Source organism: Coregonus clupeaformis, chromosome 36 (assembly GCF_020615455.1).
Source record: "Coregonus clupeaformis isolate EN_2021a chromosome 36, ASM2061545v1, whole genome shotgun sequence".
In the NCBI taxonomy this organism is placed as follows: domain Eukaryota; kingdom Metazoa; phylum Chordata; class Actinopteri; order Salmoniformes; family Salmonidae; genus Coregonus; species Coregonus clupeaformis.
The window spans coordinates 15,686,777-15,709,764 of NC_059227.1; the positions used below are offsets into that span (position 1 = coordinate 15,686,777).

A 22,988-nucleotide genomic window follows, 5' to 3' on the forward strand; every position below is an offset into this window, starting at 1 on the left:
CTATCTATCTATGCTACACAGGTGGCTGGTGGCACCTTAATTGGGGAGGACAGGCTCATAGTAATGGCTGGAATGGAATCAATGGAATGGTATCGAACACATTCCATTCACTCCATTCCAGCCATTATTATGAGCCGTCCTCCCCTCAGCAGCCTCCTGTGCCTATGGAAAAATAATAATTGAATTGGGGGATGTGCACAGTAGAGGAGTATTCATTACTGAAATTGTTTCCAAACGGAAGCAAACAGAAAAACGAGAGTTTCCATTGGACAAATGTAGGTAGGTCCCTCCCAGTTTAGTTGCGTTTGCTTACGTTTAAGACACGTTTTGCAACAGAATCTGCGGAATGAATACAACCCAGGCCTGCTGCATTACAGTATGCTACGGTAGAGGCAGAGCTGTGCTGTGATTGGCGTGTCTCCGTCCTGTAGTGGGAGGGGCTTAGGTTAGCCAGTATCTGAGGTTGGAGAAATAAGGAAGTGAGTGAACAGGCTGGGCTAGTGTCGCGGAGGGATACATAGTCCCCATTCTCACCACCACGGCGACACACCTCCATCCCGCTGGAAACTCCATCTAAGGAACGAGCACACTCGTTGTCTAGTTCATAGACAATCAGCCCAGATCCATCAAACATGGTATGTATTATATTTTTGATTCATTTTTAGGAAATGTGTCAATGCATTTAATGCCACGATGTAATGAGAAATGGAAGAGGGTCAAGATATGGGGAATTTTACTATTTTGCTATTCATTCATATAGGTTTACAGCATTTGATCTTACCAGGAATTAAATTAGGGTGATCAAAAAGCGTGTTATTTTGCAACTGTTATATAATTGGATGGGATATGTAATATTTAGTTTTAAGAGGGCGAGTTGATTCTATTTGGAGGAACATTTTCTGGGGGCGATGCAACCGCTGAGGTGTACATGAACGGGATGAAACACAAAATGGAGCGGGATTCCGCGATAACTGCGCAATTCTTACGGCATAGTAGTTGGCTCGATGGCTATATCCGGGCATGTTGCTGGCTCGAGGCTGCACGGTGCAGATTTAATTAATTCGAAAATCAGATTAATAGCATTGGGATAACTAGCAAGTAGCTAGATGATTACAGCATAATTCTGTAGCTAAAGTGATTACATTTCAGATTATAGTGTGTTGGATGGAATAGGAAAGCGCACTGGCAAATATGGGGTAATGCTGACAAGCCCTTTTAGCTACGCTACTGCTGACATTTTTGGCACATGTAAGATATGTCTCAACACGTTTTATTAATTGGCAATCTAGTTGTATCAACTCCTATATGATACTGAATAAAATACATCCCATTTTGAGGCAAATTAGCCCATTCCATGGCTCGTTATTAGCTGCATTTTTTACATATTGCATCATCGCGCTCTGTCTGATGGACCAACCATAATGCGAATTGCAGCAATAAATCGCCTGTGATCCGCAACGGAAATCGTCCATCTCCCTCAAGTGGGGGAATCTGAAAAATTGCAACATTTTATATAATTCCGCCCTCTGGCGTTCTACAGTACAGTAGTTACAAAGTTTCGCCTTCTTCACGCTCCGTTTATCTCATTGTAACGCCGCCTGATTAGGTTGTCTTTTGCAAATGCTGTGATTGTCGTTTCATCGAGTCCCAGAAGCTCTCTGTCAAATAGAAAAGCATACTCAGTAGCCTAGGCAAGAACATCAACAACTGTTCAGTCTTGGGTCTGTTTTTGTATTCCTTCAAATGCAGAATAAAGTATTTGATTGATGTTTAATGTCATCCTTATTACATAATTGAGCAGCTACAAAGTTATATTTTATGGGAATTATTGTTAGACTAAATCAGCAATGTGTTTCGAACTTCACTGTATAACTGTCAATGATCAAACAGCTCACACACAATTTCCAACTGTCGAAATTGAGTTCATTCATTTCCATAGAAAGGGAAAGGGGGATACCTAGTCAGTTGTACCACTGAATGCATTCAACCGAAATGTGTCTTCTGCATCAAGCTCTAAAAGCATCTCTCAAAGTCATGCCAAGATAAGTCATCCAGTTGAAGTGATGAAGCAGGGTGTGTTGAAGAAGGGCAAGGTCTCTCCCAATCAATATATTCATGATCTATTGATTATCAGCCCTATGGATCATTCATAGCTCTGGGGGAGTCAATACAGACATTTTTCTCTGTGCGATCAAATATCTATACCATATAGTATCGAACTGCTGCATGCAGTATGTTTCATGTTGCACACCAGTGTAGTAATTGGAGAATAAATTGCGTATCGCCCTTTTTGAAAAGTTACATCTGTGAGTAAACCCCTGTTCAGGCCTACCGTACACTCCAACATAATACAGCTATTGAAGTAGAAACCGTGTATCTCTATTGAGATGGAAGTATCAAGTAAGTAGTATAAGCATAAGCGGACCTATCCTGTTCCTGTTCCGGCCTTTGTTGCTGGTGCATGTTTAGTAACTTAGAGGACATCTGATCCAGAGCATTGAATAATTGATTTGCTTGGCAAATGGCCCTGTCCTGGCCTGGATGAGTCAGCCTGTAAACTGCTATCAGGGTTGTGTTCATTAGGCAGCAAACAGACTGAAAAATTAGGAGGGACTACATGTACTCATCCAATAAGAAATGCTAATTTTCGTTTTTAAAATGTTTTAAATTTTTCCTGTGTGTCCTAATGAACCCAACCCAAAACTCAACCCACCAATCAGGTCAGTATGGTGCCCTAGCCCTAGCCTACTGGTGATGGTGTTGATGGTGACGCCCTCCCTCCTCATCTTTTGTCCAGACTGAAAGAGAAGAGGCGCTCAGCACATATGAGCTCAAAAGCTTCCCAGGACAAATGTGTGTGTGTGTGTGTGTGCTCATACATATAGTATGGCCCTGGGTTTCCTTTGTTATGAGTCATATTCATACACTTTAGGGGTAGGAAGTCCATATATGGTGCCTCACTGATGCTACCTACTCTACTGTAGGCTACACTGTAAACCTGTAGACTAAAGACACTAGGATAATACCTGCCTGCCTTGTATATTATGTTTATGAAGAGTGGTGGACTGCATAGCAGAAACTAGTCTAACTAGTTTCTTCTGTAGGCTACTGCTGTAAGCCTGTTGTGTAGCCTAAAGACAGACACCAGAACAATAGGCTACCTGTTGGTCTAGTGAACTAACGAGTCCTGTCTCTAGTTCCATGCTGTGGTTGGACAGAGGGACATGGTTGGACAGTGGGAGTGGTTGGACAGAGAGACATGGTTGGACAGTGGGAGTGGTTGTCCCACTCATGCCAGGCAGGAACGCCTCCACAAACACCCTTCTCTCTCAAGCTGGCCTGAATGCTTGCACAATAACACTCAATTCCATAGGAAATGGTGACTCAGAGGGAGTTTCCTGGGCACAGACGTGTGTGTGCGTGTAGCGGGTGGGGTGGTTCTGTGTTGTCTATATTCAGCAGTACTTTGCTGCCTACCAGCAGGTTGCTACATCCACCAAGCCCCTGTTGCCTTCCAGCAAGACTGGCCAAAAGAGAGAAGGAGTGAGAGAGCGGGAGCCCCAGAGGGGAAAGGCCTGTAGTAGGAGTTCCAGGCAGCCCCAGTGCTGCCAAGGGAACGGAAGGGCTGGAGAAGGCCTGGTCGCGCAGCAGCACTGTGAGGCCCAGTCATGAAAAGGGAACGGAAGGGCTGGAGAAGGCCTGGTCGCGCAGCAGCACGGTGAGGCCCCGCTGTCTGGGAAACAGCCACAGGAGCTCTGCCACTGAACCCACCCGACGCCCCACCCTTCAGAGGGAGAGAGGGAGAGATAACAGGGTGAGGGATGAGAGACATGAGTTGTAGGGCGGAAGAGAGGCCACGGCCAATGTCCATTCGTTCATTAACCCCACCCTACAGTGTAAAATAATTGATCTCTGACAGGAAGAGGGAGGAGAGGAAAGCAAAGCCTATTGTCGGCCGCTTATTGAATCACGTCAGCTAATTTAATTTAGCCTGGTGAAGTTAACCATCGCACTGGACGTATCGACCTAGGCCAGCGATATAGCATCAGAGCCATGTAAAGAGAGTATTTTGCTATCAGCCTAAGTTAAAGAGCATCTACAAAACAAACTACACAGATGTCTGTAAAGCCTACACATATCTACTGTACTATAGGATATTTGGTCTGCTTTGGGACAGAACTGAACTGGTTGCTATGTGACTAATTCACAGGAAAGCTGGTGATGGAAACTATTGGCATAGAGGGAAATGCCAATTAGAGTGTGTTCCTGTTTCCCCCCCCCCCCCGTGCCAGCAGCAGGCACTCAGCATTACGTCAGTGGTTTGTAGCCATAATCATAAGCATGTTTTGCCAATCTGGCAGGGTACCTGCGGGATTTACCATTTACACACACAGTGTTGTAAGACCTACGTTGCTGTTGCTGTGTGTGAGTGTTTGTTTGAAACCTGAGGCCCTGTGTGTGTCAAGACTTCATCCATCTGTGGGCCCACTGTAGAGGAGTGCTGCCAAGTCATCACACACACACACACACACACACACACACACACACACACACTCATTAAAGCGCCTCTGACTCACCGGAGTCATTAAATAGGGCTAACCGAGAACAGGGAACATGCTGGGAGGGAGTCAGGGAGACCAGAACAACTGAACACACTCCATTAGCATTTTCAGCTAACATCAGGCCAGGGCCATGACCAGTAGGTACAAAACAGGTTATTCTACCTGGGTAGTGTTCAGTAGGGAGGAAAAACATTTAGAAACAGAGGTGGTAGTCTACTACATGACCTTGGCAACAAGAGAGGGCACTCTTTTTCTGTTTTCAAAAACATGTTTGTGTCCACTGAAAATGACCCAAGGTAGTCTCTGGAACAAGGTTGGGGACATTCCGGTTCCCCATCCAAGTCACTGGTCTGTAGGAAGCCCTGAGTGAGTCTGTCCCCTGAACAATGTCCTCACTGTGGGGTGTTGGAACATCATGGAGGCAGGCGACAGCCAGGAGAGAATGACTAAGTCGTTTGGTGTTTGGGATTTAGCGACTGAGTGACTGACTGACTGTTTTTCTCTCTCCTTAATGTTTTACCCTCAGGCCGATCAACTAACAGAGGAACAGATTGCAGGTAGGAACGACTGAGTAATCACCCTCTTTAGCATGCTTTTAACACGTTTGACAAATTAATGAACAGTACACATACACATACAGGGCATGCACACACCAATGGATGTACGCGCACACACACACACATTACATATAACATAAGGAAAAAAATACAGGAGCTTATTTTTTACTGTCACTGTCCATTGACTTCAGCCATGTTCTTGTCTGAAATAACTGGAATGAAATAGAATCTTCTCATTTGATGTGTGTGTGATTTGGGCCAGTGATAACTAGCTACTACTCTCTCTGTTATTCTCTTCAGTTAGATCTCTAAACCCCTCGGTGGCTAATTAGCCAATGCTACTGGGTCCCAGGCTAATTCGGTCTTGTCTTCAGCAGTACACTTCAAACATCTTGCTCTGGAGTGGTTTCTTATGGCCCTTCAATATTAAAATCACATATATATGCCTAGCACATATTGATTTGAAAAAAGTATCAAAGACCATTAATTCTACACTAAACTTCCAACACATACCTTTAGCTGTAGGTCTCTCTTGAACTGCATCTTATTAACTAGTAATTAACTGTCTATAAACCCTTTACAACCTCCCTTAAGAATAGCTTAGTGTAAATGTTACCCATCCCCCAACCAAAGCTTGAGCCACAGCCCAAGAGGGCCTGACTGAGTCTGACCCACACACCAGTAGGAAATACTGACTTAACGTAACCCCATCTTTCATTCTCCTCCCTCCCTCCTCACAGAGTTCAAGGAGGCGTTCTCCTTATTCGACAAGGATGGCGACGGCACCATCACGACCAAAGAGCTGGGCACCGTGATGAGGTCGCTGGGACAGAACCCCACAGAGGCTGAGCTGCAGGACATGATCAACGAGGTCGACGCTGACGGTGAGTAAAATATCTGATCGGGACGGTCACCGGAAGCTGGAGTTGGCACACCTGATTGGTAAAAAATAAAATAATAATGGGGATAAGAAGCTCAAACAGGGAAACTTGCGCAAACACGTGCATCATCAAAAGGCGACTAAACCTGTAGTCATTGTGAGTTCCACACCATAAACTGACCAAAGCAGAATGCAGTTGCATGATCTCAACATATTCGTTTAGCACAGTCTGTCCCCTTTTAGAGCTTAGCCTATGCAGTTCAGTCACTCACTGCCTGTCAAACAGTCCCTCAATGTCTTATGACTTCACTGTTACCTGCCTGAAGGACAAGCAGATTACTGTCTCAATGTCAGCTTTCGCACTAAGAGCACTATGGTGAGTGACAAGTCTTCAAGACCCCTGTCAACTTATCAACACAACTGACTCCTGCCTAAATAGTTATGGCTGAATCAACTGCGACTGAGGGTTAATCCCAAATTGCACCCTATTCCCTTTATAGTGCACTACATTTGACCAGGGCCCATAGGGGGTGCCATTTGGGATGCACTTTGAGTCATTAAGAATGAGTGACCATGGTGGGAGTCGGTCGGCAGTGTCCTTGACTCTTAACAATGTTGGAAATTAAACCTGTCAGTCGTCTAGGCGACCAGGCCTAGCCTCCTAAACCCCGGTGATGCCCTGCCAGCTTAAAGGGTTTTGGTAAATGGGGCCGTATCGATTGCAGACATATTGATCGATCTCACCACGGTTTGGCTCGGCTCGCTGTATCTATCCGAAGTCCCCCCCTCTATCTCTCTGTTCTCTCTATCTGTTCTCTCTGTCCTGTCTAGTTATCTGTACAGCGTTTTCTCTCTGGTTTAGGCAGTCTGGGTCAGACAGCGATGAAGCTAGTAATGGAAAATAAAACGAATTCCATAACCTCTTCTCCGATCTGCTCTGCGTTTCACTCTGTACATTCAGTATCTCCTCTCTTCTCATCTCCCACTCCCCTCTCCGCTTTGTACATTCCGTACCCTCATAGTGATGTCAACAGCAGGGCCACAGATTATTTACTAAACAAGCAGAGTGGATGACGGAGGGAGAGAATGAGGTTAGCTTTACCCCAGAGAGCTGTGCTGTTGGTCTCTGGGAGAGGAGCGAGGAAGAGGACTCTTGTTTGGGCTCTGAAGTGGTGTTTGTGTTGCCCTATCATTGGTTCTCCGGGTTTGATCCCTCCCCACCAATCTCTGTTGCCCCAGTGTGAAAAATATTTGGACTTCATTGGTTTCAATGGAACATTTTGCAGCCCTGGATGTTGTCTTAGGGGCCGGTCCGCCTTGCCTAGGAAAAGCTATGGGGAAATAATGCTAGGCTAAGGAATGAATGTCCTCATAGACCGTAGAATGAGTCTGCCTCCTATAGTTTGCGTCAGCAGTGGCTCTTATATACAGTATAATTGTACCATCTCCCACTCGTTCCCTCTCTCCTCCTCATCTCCCACTCTCCATCTCTCCCACCCACTCCATCGCTCCTTCTCGTATGTCAAGCCTGGCAGAGTCAGGCCCTGGAGTCAGTCAGCCAACTCTCGCTGCAGCAAGATCTCATAGGGTGTTTCTCAATATGCATACTACCGTACTCCACACTCATGTTCTGAGTGCATTTTCCGAGAACGTTCTAGCTAGCCAGCTGGTTTAACAGGAAAAAACAACCTAAAACTAATGCAAGGTAGATTTCAATTCTTTGTGGGTAGCTAGCTAGGCCTATTGACTTACTATGGACTTACCCATTCACTGAACCATCTTCCAGCCAAGACAGTGGCAATAGAGACTAAACAAGATATACACAACGTAAACGTTTTACTTCATACAGTGCCTTCAGAAAGTATTCACACCCCTTTTCCCACATTTTGTTGTGTTACACACAATACCCCATAATGTCAAAGTGGAATTATGTTTTTTGAAATCTTTACAAATTAATTTAAAATGAAAAGCTGAAATGTCTTGAGTCAATAAGTATTCAACCCCTTTTGTTATGGCAAGCCTAAATAAGTTCAGGAGTAAAAATGTGCTTACACATAAGTTGCATGGACCACTCTGTGTGCAATAATAGTGTTCAACATGATTTTTGAATGACTACTTCATCTCTGTACCTCACACATTCAATTATCTGTTGAGCAGTGAATTTCAAACAGATTCTACCACAAAGACCAGGGAGGTATTCCAATGCCTAACCCTTTGAGCAGGGTGAAGTTATTAAGTACACTTTGGATGGTGTATCAATACACCCAGTCACTACAAAGATACAGGCGTCCTTCCATAAGGCCAATGGTGACTCTAAAACAGTTACAGAGTTTAATGGCTGTGATAGGAGAAAACTGAGGATGGATCAACAACATTGTAGTTACTCCACAATTCTAACCTAATTGACAGAGTGAAAAGAAGGAAGTCTGTACAGAATACAAATATTCCAAAACATGCATCCTGTTTGCAACAAAGCATTAAAGTAATACTGCAAAAAATGTGGCAATTCACTTTTAGTCCTGAATACAAATAGGTATGTTTGGGCAAATCCAATACAACATATTACTGAGTACACTCTCCATATTTTCAAGGATAGTGGTGGCTGCATCATGTTATGGGTATGCTGCATCATGTTATGGGTATGCTTGTAATAGTTAAAGACTGGGGAGTTTATCAGGATAAAAAAAGAAACAGAATGGAGCTAAGCACAGGCAAAATCCTAGATGAAAACATGGTTCAGTCTGCTTTCCACCAGACACTGGGAGGTGAATTCACCTTTCTGCAGAATGAAATGAAATGAAAAATGAAATGACAATAACCTAAAATACAAGGCCAAATCTACACTGGAGTTGCTTACCAAGAAGACAGTAAATGTTCCTGAGTGGCCGAGTTACAGTTTTGACTTAAATATACTTGAAAATCTATGACAAGGCCTGAAAATGGTTGTCTAGCAATGATCAACAACCAATTTGACAGAGCTTAAAAGAATAATGGACAAATGTTGCACAATCCAGGTGTGGAAAGCTCTTAGAGACTTACACAGGGAGACTCACAGCTTTAATCGCTGCCAAAGGTGCTTCTACAAAGTATTGTCTCAGGGGTGTGAATACTTATGTAAATGAGACGTTTCTGTATTTCATTTTCAATACATTTGCACAAAAAAATCTATTTAATAAATTTTGAATTGAGGCTGCAACACAACAATGTGGAATAAATCAAGGGGTATGAAACATTTCTGAAGGCACTAACTATCATATATATGTGACTCATAATAATCTAGCTAAACGGATAGTTTAACAGGCTAAAACTAATGTTATGCAACATAGATGTCAATTCTTTGTGGGTAGCTAGCTAACAATTCTTTGTGGCTATCTGGCTAGCTAACAGTAGTAGCTAGCCAGTTAGCCCGATTGACGTACAATGGACTTGCGACCTACGCACACTGCAGTGGGTATTGTAGCAGGTAACCATGCCAATTTGAACACAGCATGTATTTATTAATGTATCAAGATAAATATTGTAGTCAGGCAACATATGAGATGTGAATGGGCAACATTTCATTCTGAAGTCAGAATTTATTTTCTCTCGCTTTAGCTCAAATAATGGGCGCCATTGATTTCAATAAATGTTGCCACATTTTTTACGTTGTTGCGTCATATTTCTGTGCATACTTTCCGCTGAAGCTTGTATCGATGCATGCTTCAAAATATGTACAAAAAGAGTACGTCTTCGATGTGCCCTCCGTGCTCCGTTTCTTCGCATACTTTGATTTGGACTCATACTACAACCCTCCCGTGCTCCAATTTGCGTGCTTGGAGCACGGTAGTATGCATTTTGATAAACACCCATAGTTTCCTTTCGGAATTCAACCTATTATGGATGAAAGTCTATTTTTGACGCATTAATTCAGAGTGGTTACAGGGTTAATTTCGCATGCTTCCAGGGTTAAAACAGAAACAACTCAAAGGGTTAAGTTTAGGTATTAATTCCGAGTCCTTAAGGTTAGGTCTATGGTTCGGGGAAGGCTTAAAACAAAATAATGAAAAACATCAACTATCAAGTATTCTCATGGCTTGCGAGAGCATTTGGAACTGCGGTGGTGCAGTAGTCTAAGAAGCGCACTCCGGCTCCGAGTATCACGGGTTCGTGCTGGGCAATCATTTTTGCTTTTGTTTTTTTGTGAGCACCGATGAAAGCATATATATCGACGTTCTCAGGACCTTTTCAAACGTCCAAAATCGCCGTCTATTGCTAGTGATCAGGCTGCTCTGTTACTCCAGGCCTCCTCCTCTTCCTCTTGATTGTTCTTCCAGTAGTGTGTTTTCAGGCCCTGCCTGGCTGCAAAGTGGCTCATCACACACACACACACACACACACACACACACAGGCTGTCTCTGCTCTCTGATTGGGGCTCCCCAGTGGCAAGTGTTCCTTTTGATGGCTGATGTGCTTGTGCTGCTGGCCCAGAGTCTGTGCGTCTCTCTGTATCTCGTCTCCCTCTCTGTCTGTGTGTCTCTGTATGTCCATGTCTCTGTGTGTAAGGTCTTGAGATCGCTAGCCCGCGGCCATTAGATCACCATCACATTATGCTTTCTACTCTGCTGTTGTTACAGCCCTGCTTACAGGGAGATCTCCTCTTCCCTGGTTAATCCCAGTACCACCAGCCCCACCCATCCTCCACTCCACACACACAGCGCACGCAAACAGCACACAGCACACACTCTACTCCACGCGGGGTTAATCCAGCGGAATCTCTGACCTTCCCTCAATCCCAGCAGGCAGCAACAACAAATCATGACGTTTTATTTTTAACTGCCCTTAATCATTACCATCCCCCTCCCTCCGCCACCCCCGCACATCCCGAGCTTCCTAGTGTGTTGATGAATTTCTATCTTGCTGAACGGCACACACACACACACACACACAGCATATGTTTTACTGTCCTTGTGGGGACCTAAAATTGATTTCCATTAAAATCCCATTTTTTCCTAACCCTAATTCTAACCACATCCTGAGTGGCTTGGTTGTTGAGGTGGTTAGGGGCTGTGTGTGAGAGATCCCATGGCTGCCACCAACATCCATCCATTCATCCACCACAGATGAACCCACACCACAGGAGGCCGGTGGCACCTTTATTGGGGAGGATGGGCTCATAGTAATGGCTGGAATAAATGGAACAGTATCATATGGTTTCCATGTGTTTGATACCATTCCATTTACTCCATTCCAGCCTTTACTATGAGCCATCCTCCCCTCAGCAGCTTCCTGTGACCCACATACCCTGTGAGGCCTGGTTAGAGAGAAGGATGAGAGATGGTTAGAGGCTATGTCAAGGAGGCAGCAAGCTCCCTGGTTACTGACTCCCCAGGCAGAGCGAGGCCCTCTGTCAGGGGCAGATGTGAGGTAATTTATGGGGCCTGGCCCCAGACTCCAGCCCAGCACAGGAGATGTCTGCGTTATGGATGACTGAGGATGGATTCTCCCTCTTCCTCTGGTCTCTGTAGATGTGTAGTGTACATCTACAACATCCTCCCAGGGCTACCCTGAGGTATAGAGGGAAGACACACAGTCTAGTACTAGGATACTCTGCAGTGTGCACTGCTTTTTATAGCAGGAAGTGGAATGAGTTGTATGCAAGGACATAACAGGTTATTTCACAGAAAGGCTTTTCAAGGTCTTTCATCATCATAGGATGATGAAGAATTGCTAGTCAATAAACAAGCCTTTTTTGTCATTTATACACAGTTCAGTTTTTTTTTTTACTGTATGTTTACTATTATCAGCATCTTATTACATTTACATTTACATTTAAGTCATTTAGCAGACGCTCTTATCCAGAGCGACTTACAGTTAGTGCATACATTATTATTTTTTTGTATACCCCCCGTGGGAATCGAACCCACAACCCTGGCGTTGCAAACGCCATGCTCTACAAACTGAGCTACATCCCCTGCCGGCCATTCCCTCCCCTACCCTAGACGACGCTGGGCCAATTGTGCGCCGCCCCATGGGTCTCCCGGTCGCGGCCGGCTACGACAGAGCCTGGATTCGAACCAGGATCTCTAGTGGCACAGCTAGGACTGCGATGCTGTGCCTTAGACCACTGCGCCACTCGGGAGACTTATCATTGCAATGAACTAAACAGGGTGTTATAATGAACTAAACAGGGTGTTATAATGAACTAAACAGGGTGTTATAATGAACTAAACAGGGTGTTTCCTATCTCCAATCCAGGCAATGGCACCATTGACTTCCCAGAGTTCCTGACCATGATGGCCAGAAAAATGAAGGACACGGACAGTGAGGAGGAGATCCGTGAAGCCTTCAGGGTATTCGACAAGGTAAAGTACTGCATGTTTACTATCTAACACATCCTTGGAGAGTAATAACAGTCATCTTTCATAAGATAAACCCACCTTTTGATAAACACATCGTCAAAACTTCCAGTTATGGTGATGCTACACTCTTAGAAAGAAAGGTGCTATCTAGAACCTAAAAGGGTTATTTGGCTGTCCCCATAGGAGAATCCTTTGAATAACCCTTTTTGGTTCCAGGTAGAACCCTATTGGGGTTCCAGGTAGAACCCTTTCCCTAGAGGGTTCTACATGAAACCAAAAAGAGTTCTACTTGGAACCAAAAAGGGTTCTACCTGGAACCAAAAAGGGTTCTCCTATGGGGACAGCCGAAGAACCCTTTGTCTAAGAGTGTATGTATGTGTGTGTGTGTGTATATATATATATATATAATTAACCATCCAATGGGGATTTAATTATCAGTTCATTGCCCAATGGGGATTCACCTCTCCACTCATCATTGCCCAATGGGGATTTGCCTCTCGTTTATATCCTGATTGCTCCCCAATGGGAATGCCTTTCCGTCTATTCTCACCCAATGGGATTTCTACCCTCGTGTCTCCAGGACGGAAACGGCTACATCAGCGCAGCAGAACTCCGTCACGTCATGACAAACCTGGGGGAGAAGTTAACAGACGAGGAGGTAGACGAGATGATCAGAGAAGCAGACATTGACGGAGACGGACAGGTCAATTACGAAGGTAAGAGGACAGTACACCTAGCCCTGTATGCTTAACCAGCCACATGTGGCAGTGGATATTATTAGTTAATATAACGGAGACGGACAGGTCAACTATGAAGGTAAGAGGAGGACAGAAGTTGTTCCAGGCTAGCTCTGGGTAGTGTTCATTGGGGCACAAAATGGAAAACGTTTCAAAACATTTTGCATGGAAAACAAAAAAGTATTCATACCCCTTGACTTATTCCACATTTTGTTGTGTTACAGCCTGAATTCAAAATGTATTCAATTCAGCAAATGTATTGAAAATGAAATATAGAAATATCTCATTTACATCCCTTTGCTAAGACACTCCAAATTGAGCTCAGGTGCATCCAATTTCCTTTGATCATCCTTGAGACTACAACTTGATTGGAGTCTACCTGTGGCCAATTCAATTGTTTGGACATGATTTAGAAAGAAACACACCTGTCTATATAAGGTCCCACAGTCGAATGTGCATGTCAGAGCAGAAACTATACCATGAAGTCCAAGGAACTGTCTGTAGATCTCCGAGATCGAATTGTGATGAGGCATACCGTACCAGTCAAAAGTTTGGACACCCCTACTCATTCAAGGGTTTTTCTTTATTTTTACTATTTTCTACATTGTAGAATAGTAGTGAAGACATCAACACTATGAAATAACACATATGGAATGATGTAGTAACCAATAAAGTATGAAACATATCAAAATAGATTTTATATTTGAGATTCTTCAAATAGCCACCCTTTGCTTTGATGACAGCTTTGCACACTCTTGGCATTCTCTCAACCAGCTTCACCTGGAATGCTTTGCAAAGGGTGGCTACTTTAAAGAATCTCAAATATAAAATATATTTTGATTTGTTTAACACTTTTTTTGGTTACTACATGATTCCATATGTGTTATTTTATAGTTTTGATGTCTTCACTAGTATTCTACAATGTAGAAAATAGTAAAAATAAAGAAAAACCCTTGAATGAGTAGGTATGTCCAAACTTTTGACTGGTACTGTATATCTGGGGAAGGGTATAAAACATTTTTGGTGTTGAAAGTTTCCAAGAGCACAGTGGTCTTCATCATTGGTAAATTGGAAAAAATATAGAACTTCCCAGACTCTGCCTAGAGCTGGCCGTCCGACCAAACTGAGCAACCGGGCAAGAAAGACCTTGGTTAGGGAGGTGACCAAGAGCCCAATGACCACTGACAGAACTACAGAATTCCTTGGCTGAGATGGGAGAACCTGCCAGAAGGACAACAGTCTCTACAGCACTTCACCAATCTGGGCTTTTTCTCAGATGCTACTCCTGAGAAAAAGGCACATGACAGCACGCCTGGAGTTTGCAAAAAGGCACGTGAAAGACTGATATCATACGGCAAAAGATTCTGTGGTCTGACAAAAATGTTACTCTTTGGCCTGAATGCAAAGCCCTATGTCTGGAGAAAACCAGGCCAGCTCATCACCAATCGAACACCATCCCTACCGTGAAGCATGGTGATGGCAGCGTCATGCTATGGGGATGCTTTTCAGCGGCAGAGACTGGGAGACTGGTAAGGATAGAGGGAACAATGAATGGAGCCAAATACAGGCAAATCCTTGATGAGAACCTTCTTCAGAGTCCAAACTACCTTAGACGGTCAGATTTCCGTTCCAACAGGACACTGATCCCAAGCATACAGCCAAAGCAACGCTGGAATGGCTTCAGAACAAGAATGTGAAAGTTCTTGAGTGGCCCAGCCAAAGCCCAGACTTGAATCCCATTGAAAATCTGTGGAAAGACTTGAAGATTGTGGTTCACCTCCGCTCTCCATCTAACTTAACAGAGCTTGAGAAAATCTGCAAGGAAGAATGGGAAAAAATCCAGATCTGCAAAGCTGTAATCACCGCCAAAGTTGCTTCTACAAAGTATTGAATACTTATTGAGATACTAGGGGGGAAAAAGTATTTAGTCAGCCACCAATTGTGCAAGTTCTCCCACTTAAAAAGATGAGAGAGGCCTGTAATTTTCATCATAGGTACACGTCAACTATGACAGACAAATGGAGGAAAAAAAATCCAGAAAATCACATTGTAGGATTTTTTATGAATTTATTTGCAAATTATGGTGGAAAATAAGTATTTGGTCACCTACAAACAAGCAAGATTTCTGGCTCTCACAGACCTGTAACTTCTTCTTTAAGAGGCTCATCTGTCCTCCACTCGTTACCTGTATTAATGGCACCTGTTTGAACTTGTTATCAGTATAAAAGCACCTGTCCACAACCTCAAACAGTCACACTCCAAACTCCACTATGGCCAAGACCAAAGAGCTGTCAAAGGACACCAGAAACAAAATTGTAGACCTGCACCAGGCTGGGAAGACTGAATCTGCAATAGGTAAGCAGCTTGGTTTGAAGAAATCAACTGTGGGAGCAATTATTAGGAAATGGAAGACATACAAGACCACTGATAATCTCCCTCGATCTGGGGCTCCACGCAAGATCTCACCCCGTGGGGTCAAAATGATCACAAGAACGGTGAGCAAAAATCCCAGAACCACACGGGGGGACCTAGTGAATGACCTGCAGAGAGCTGGGACCAAAGTAACAAAGCCTACCATTAGTAACGCACTACGCCGCCAGGGACTCAAATCCTGCAGTGCCAGACGTCTGAAGTTTGCTAGAGTGCATTTGGATGATCTAGAAGAGGATTGGGAGAATGTCATATGAAACCAAAATATATCTTTTTGGTGAAAACTCAACTCGTCGTGTTTGGAGGACAAAGAATGCGGAGTTGCATCCAAAGAACACCATACCTACTGTGAAGCATGGGGGTGGAAACATCATGCTTTGAGGATGTTTTTCTGCAAAGGGACCAGGACGACTGATCCGTGTAAAGGAAAGAATGAATGGGGCCATGTATCGTGAGATTTTGAGTGAAAACCTCCTTCCATCAGCAAGGGCATTGAAGATGAAACGTGGCTGGGTCTTTCAGCATGACAATGATCCCAAACACACCGCCCGGGCAACGAAGGAGTGGCTTCGTAAGAAGCATTTCAAGGTCCTGGAGTGGCCTAGCCAGTCTCCAGATCTCAACCCCATAGAAAATCTTTGGAGGGAGTTGAAAGTCCGTGTTGCCCAGCGACAGCCCCAAAACATCACTGCTCTAGAGGAGATCTGCATGGAGGAATGGGCCAAAATACCAGCAACAGTGTGTGAAAACCTTGTGAAGACTTACAGAAAACGTTGCCAACAAAGGGTATATAACAAAGTATTGAGAAACTTTTGTTATTGACCAAAAACGTATTTTCCACCATAATTTGCAAATAAATTCATTAAAAATCCTACAATCTGATTTTCAGGAGAGAAAAAAATCTCATTTTGTCTGTCATAGTTGTCGTGTACCTATGATGAAAATTACAGGCCTCTCTCATCTTTTTAAGTGGGAGAACTTGCACAATTGGTGGCTGACTAAATACTTTTTTCCCCCACTGTATTTCTGTATTTCATTTTCAATACATTTGCAAAAACTTCTAAAAACATGTTTTCACTTTGTCATTATGGGGTATTGTGTGTAGATGGGTAAAAAAATAAAAATACAAAAACCATGTATCAATTTTAAATTCAGGCTGTAACACAACCAAATATGGAATAAGTCAAGGGGTATGAATACTTTATGAAGGCACTGTACATGTAAAAGTCAGTGCTAGCCCTGTAGTAGGCATGTCACAGACATGTAATAGGTATTACCAGCTACATGTAACAGACATGTAATAGGTATTACCAGCTACATGTAAGAGGTATAGCCAGCTACATGTAGCGGTGGTTACGACTGGTTATACAGCCTTTCCAGCACTGTACAGCAGGCTGAACCAGCTACATGTAACGTGTAGCGCCAGCCCTGTAGCAGGCGTAACCAGCCTTTTGCTCCCTCTCTCTTTTTCTATTCTTTCTCTCTCAGAGCTGGGCAATATGGACAAAAATCCATATTGCGATAAATTGCCTGAATTGATGTGATAATAAATAGAATGATACGTTTATAACATTTAATGTGCACCACAGTAAAAAATTAAAATATCCTTTAAACTACTAGTACTAGTCTGATGGTTGTATCCATCAATTGTCCCATTAACAATCACCCATATTAGAAAACACATTTCATTTCAAACTTCACGATATCAGCAAAATGCCTGCGATAAGTGAACGGTATGGTCGATGTCGATAATTTTCAGTTTATAGTCTTAACTCTACTCTCTTTTCCCCTCCCCCACTTTCACTCCTATTCCCTAAGTGCATTACACAAGACAATGCGCTCATTTTTTAGAAGGAGCTGTTGACACAATAAATAGTCTATATGTCTTGGCTGGAAAGCGCCCTACTTCCTCACTCTCTCTTATTGTGCCATAAACAGCATATGTACTCTATAAGCATTTGAAAGCCTTCTTTATTTTGGTTGGACATCATTGTCTTGTTTTCACACTGCAGTGACTTTTTAATCAAATAAGCTTAATGAGATGAACATGGAAGCCGTTTGGAAACGGGACACTAATTAGAATGATGTGCATTCTGTTCCTCCACTGCTTGATTAAAACATTTATAAACAGTTTAACAATTTAGCAGTTGACTGCCTCGCCTGGCGCTTTGCCAATGGGGCATAATGAGCTATAGTACGTTACTTATCTTTGTGTTCTCTCTCTCTCTCTCTCTCTCTCTCTCTCTCTCTCTCTCTCTCTCTCTCTCTCTCTCTCTCTCTCTCTCTCTCTCTCTCTCTCTCTCTCTCTCTCTCTCTCTCTCTCTCTCTCTCTCTCTCTCTCTCTCTCTCTCTCTCTCTCTCTCTCTCTCTCTCTCTCTCTCTCTCTCTCTCTCTCTCTCTCTCTCTCTCTCTCTCTCTCTCTCTCTCTCTTTTCAACAGAGTTTGTACAGATGATGACTGCAAAGTGAAGCTCGGCCAACCTGCCTTGTCCCCTTGTAGAAGAAAAAAAAAAATCACAAATGTTTTACTTACCTCTTGGAAAAGAAATGTTCATTTATTCATACCGTTTCTGTATAGAAAATAATTGAATGTTAAAATAAAATATCCTTCTGTCCATCCACACAGAGAAAAAAAGATACAAAAAATATCTGCATGATATGGTTAGTGACCCTGTCCCCCCAACGATGAGTTTAGCATCAGTACTTTAAAGATGAATATAACAACCCTATAATAACTACCTTCAAACTGAAGCAAGGCATTTGGAACCCCGGAACCCCTTCCACGTTCCATCCATTTGCTGGTGATGTTTGGGCTGGCCATCTCTCTCTCTATCTCTCTGTCTCTGTCTCTGTATCTCTCTCTGTATCTCTCTCTCTCTCTCTGTCTCTCTCTCTCTCTGTCTCTCGCGCTCTCTCTTCTTCTCCTCGGTTTTCTGTTCTTCATGCATGCAGCTTGTGACTGGAGCACTCCCTCCAGCCAATCCGAGCGTGCTGATTCCACAGGGGTGTCGTTGGTATGGTATTGTTGGTTTGGTACAGTTTTTTGTATTTGGAGAGGAACCCTAGTGATATGGTATATGAAAGGATAGAAGGTTTATAATTCAAGCTGAAAGTGGAATGGAACTTACTTGTATGTTAGATAAAAAGTACATTTTCAAAATGTTTGGCTTTTGTTTTTCGTTTGTTTTGTTATGTTATTTGGACGGCCATCTTAGGTATTTGTGCGTCCCTGCCCTGAAGAGGAGGGATATAAAAAGTCTTACGGTGGAGCTTTGTTTTTTGCTGAGATGGAGTGTCCCTCTTTCTGGCATTAAGGGAGATTCACTGGCGTTTTTCTTTCTTCTGTTTTCTCGACTCGGACAAGAGTGTGGCGAAATTGTTGTGTACTGTATATATGCAGTATGCATTCTGTAGGTAAGAGTTGCAGCACAAGAGTCTTTTCGACTGTTCATCTGAGTTCAGTTTACATTCATTCCAAGTTGTACATGCTAGTCTTTAATTTTTTTTTCAAATAAAAAAAAGATCATGAACTTAATCGCTGTTGTTATTGTGTGTATATAGAATGCTGCTGAGATGTCATTTTGATGTCATGTGACAGTGATTTGAATCTATTGTCAAATATCAACTGTGATGATACTACATAAAGACAAATTATCTATATCTCAGACATAGAAGACTGAATTATAGTCTTAGTTTATTAAATTATTCAAGATTACTGTGTTGTACACTGTATATCGACGTTGTTAAATTTAGCCAAACCAGTCGCAGCAACATTTGAATATCTGCTCCTGCTTTGTCAGCAAGCTCTAGCTAGCTAGAGGCTTGGAGGAAAGGGAAAAATACACCACTGTTTGCTTTCTCACTGAGCCATAGATACACATCTACGGCTGTGCTTCGGCTCTCTGTTGCTAGGCAACAGCTGCACGCTGTTACTAGAATGTTGGGGGTTTGAAAAAGGCAAGTGGGAGTTTAAATAAGCCTCCGCTGGAGAGAGAAGCTTCCATGATGTAGCCCTAGCCTTGTCCTAGTAAGGCAAGGAAAACCCAGGCTAAACTGTTCATAATATTTCAAACTCAAACACACTAATAGAGAAAAGTGGTTGACCATGCTATGGCGTTACCTAAAAGTCCACGAAGACGTGATCATTGTGACCACATTGTTTTTGATCATATTTGGGTCATGATTTGACCATATTTGGTGAGGAGTAGAGTTTGGCTGTCTGTCCAGTGTCCACCCTTGGCTAGCCCAGCTCCATTCTGACCTTATGTTTTAGCATTTAGCATTTCCCTTAGTACTGATAGGAGAGCCAGAGCACATGCTTCTCCGTATAGTGGAGTGGCTCTGCTTTCTGTCAGCGAATAGGATAACATACATACATCATCGTTTACTATTAATGGCATATCTCCATAGGCTATAGCATGTGCACGTTCATTTAATGTACATTCAAGATACACACACCTTTTCTGCAGTTCTGTGTAGATGAGGCCTATAGGATTGTTACATCATGTTTATGTGGTTACTGTGATATACAGTTGAAGTCGGAAGTTTACATACACCTTAGCCAAATACATTTAAACTCAGTTATTCACTATTCCTGACATTTAATCCTAGTAAAAATTCACTGTCTTAGGTCAGTTAGGATCACCACTTCACAAGAATGTGAAATGCCAGAATAATAGTAGAGATTTATTTCAGCTTTTATTTATTTCATCACATTCCCAGTGGGTCAGAAGTTTACATACACTCAATTAGTATTTGGTAGCATTGCCTTTAAATTGTTTAACTTGGGTCAAACATTTCAGGTAGCCTTCCACAAGCTTCCCACAATAAGTTGGGTGAATTTTGGCCCATTCCTCCTGACAGAGCTTGTGTGACTGAGTCAGGTTTGTAGGCCTCCTTGCTCACACACGCTTTTTCAGTTCTGCCCACACATTTTCTATAGGATTGAGGTCAGGGCTTTGTGATGGCCACTCCAATACCTTGACTTTGTTGTCCTTAAGCCATTTTGCCACAACTTTGGGAGTATGCTTGGGGTCATTGTCCATTTGGAAGACTCATTTGCGACCAAGCTTTAACTTCCTGACTGATGTCTTGATGTTGCTTCAATCTATCCACATAATTTTCCTTCCTCATGATGCCATCTATTTTGTGAAGTGCACCAGTCCCTCCTGCAGCAAAGCACCCCCACAGCATGACGCTGCCACCCCTGTGCTTCACGGTTGGGATGGTGTTCTTCAGCTTGCAAGCAACCCCCTTTTTCCTCCAAACATAACGATGGTCATTATGGCCAAACAGTTCTATTTTTGTTTCATCAGACCAGAGGACATTTCTCCAAAAAGTACGATCTTTGTCCCCATGTGCAGTTGCAAACCGTAGTCTGGCTTTTTTATGGCGGTTTTAGAGCAGTGGCTTCTTTCTTGCTGAGCAGCCTTTCAGGTTATGTCGATATAGGACTCGTTTTACTGTGGATATAGATACTTTTGTACCTGTTTCCTCCAGCATCTTCACAAGGTCCTTTGCTGTTGGTCTGGGATTGATTTGCACTTTTCGCACCAAAGTACGTTCATCTCTAGGAGACAGAACGCGTCTCCTTCCTGAGCGGTATGATGGCTGCATGGTCCCATGGTGTTTATACTTGCGTACTATTGTTTGTACAGATGAACGTGGTACCTTCAGGCATTTGGAAATTGCTCCCAAGGATGAACCAGACTTGTGGAGGTCTACAATTCATTTTCTGAGGTCTTGGCTGATTTATTTTGATTTTCCCATGATGTCAAGCAAAGAGGCACTGAGTTTGAAGGTAGGCCTTGAAATACATCCACAGGTACACCTCCAATTGACTCAAATGATGTCAATTAGCCTATCAGAAACTTCTAAAGCCATTACATCATTTTCTGGAATTTTCCAAGCTGTTCAAAGGCACAGTCAACTTAGTGTACGTGAACTTCTGACCCACTGGAATTGTGATACAGTGAATTATAAGTCAAATAATCTGTCTGTAAACAATTGTTGTAAAAATTACTTGTGTCAAAGTAGATGTCCTAACAAAGTAGATGTCCTAACCGACTTGCCAAAATTATAGTTTGTTAACAAGAAATTTGCGGAGAGGTTGAAAAACGAGTTTTAATGACTCCAACCTAAGTGTATGTAAACTTCCGACTTCAACTGTATAAAACGCATCTCCAGGTATTGTAAACATCATATACACAGTCATATCATGTGATGAAAACGTGCACCAGGAACCCTTCACCATGTAGAGGTACCCTCACCACAGAAGCACTCACTCACGCTCGCACATGACAGGAAACGCCACAGGAGCACCAGCCGTGAAATCGATTGATGAGGTTGACAACCCACCTTCACCCCATTGGGACCAGTTAACCAAAGGCTCCATTTGATGGTTGTGTGGTGCAACCTGTCAGCCACCCACTCCTGGTTAGCTTGATGCTAGCGGTGAGACCTATAACACACAGGACCGTCACACTACTCTAAAATCCAATACTGATTGTGGACAGGTGGGGTATTGATTATACATGCCATTTAGCAGACGCTTTTATCCAGTCATACGTGCATCCATTTTACGTATGGGTGGTCCGTGAACAAAACCAGTGGGCTTGACAATGAACAATACCCTACTACTGACAACCGGCAAATGAGGCGGGGCGGAGCCAATAACCAGACCCCACAGACCTGCATGGTTGAAGTGGAGAGGAGAAGAGAGAGACCAGACTTCCCCTCTACTCTTGTGTGATACTGGTGGGTTACACACGCACACACTGCATACCATTAAGACCTCCCCTCTTCTCTGTAGTGACACCGGAGCCCCCCAGGGGTTAAATAAAGAACGTCAATATTTTAGGTGTAAATGAAGCAGCACTGTGCGGTGGCAGTGGTAGTAAGGGGAGAAGCACTGGCCAGGGAGAGAGAGACGGAGCAGGGGAGAGATCACGTATCACAGCTGCTACTTCTACTGCGGGAAAGAACTAGGCACACTGATGAGATTGGCCTGTGAATTATGTGTGTGTGTGTGTGTATGGACGGGGGGTGGTTGTGGTGGGGGGGGCATTTATCTCTTTCTGGGCTCACACCGACTCTAGAATCAATCTGCCTCACCTTTTCCTCATAGGATCCTGCCAGGAGTTTTTCTTGACAGCATGAACTGATCATGAAAAACAGAACAACTCCTGGCCTATAATGATGATGATGACTGCAGTATTGGTGCAGTCTCACAGAGCTGAGTCCAGCAGGGTTCTCTCCCTAGTCATCCCATCCCAACCTATAGCCTACTGAATCAACCCCTTGTCTTTTCACCTTGGGTCTGTCTCTCTCCATCTCTCGCTCTCTCTGCAGGGCTGGAGTTATGACCACAAGGAGCTCCCTTCATCACTAGGGCATTCTATTTTCTCCATATATCTCCCTCTCTCTATCCCCCTATTCCTGTCTCCCTACCCCTTCTGTTTATCTTACAGCATTTTTCATTTTTAT

At 43.4% G+C, this 22,988-nt stretch overlaps 1 protein-coding gene across 1 annotated transcript; it reads left to right on the forward strand.

Moving 5' to 3' along the window:
* The first annotated feature begins 526 nt into the window (after nucleotides 1–526).
* LOC121552067 (calmodulin-1) lies at nucleotides 527–18,005 on the forward strand. The gene is made up of 6 exons (XM_041864736.1): nucleotides 527–635; nucleotides 5,089–5,119; nucleotides 5,860–6,003; nucleotides 12,234–12,340; nucleotides 12,918–13,053; nucleotides 17,944–18,005. The coding sequence occupies exons 1-6, from the start codon at nucleotides 633–635 to the stop codon at nucleotides 17,970–17,972; spliced, it is 450 nt and encodes a 149-aa protein (XP_041720670.1). The 5' UTR covers nucleotides 527–632; the 3' UTR covers nucleotides 17,973–18,005.
* Nucleotides 18,006–22,988: the final 4,983 nt, after the last annotated feature.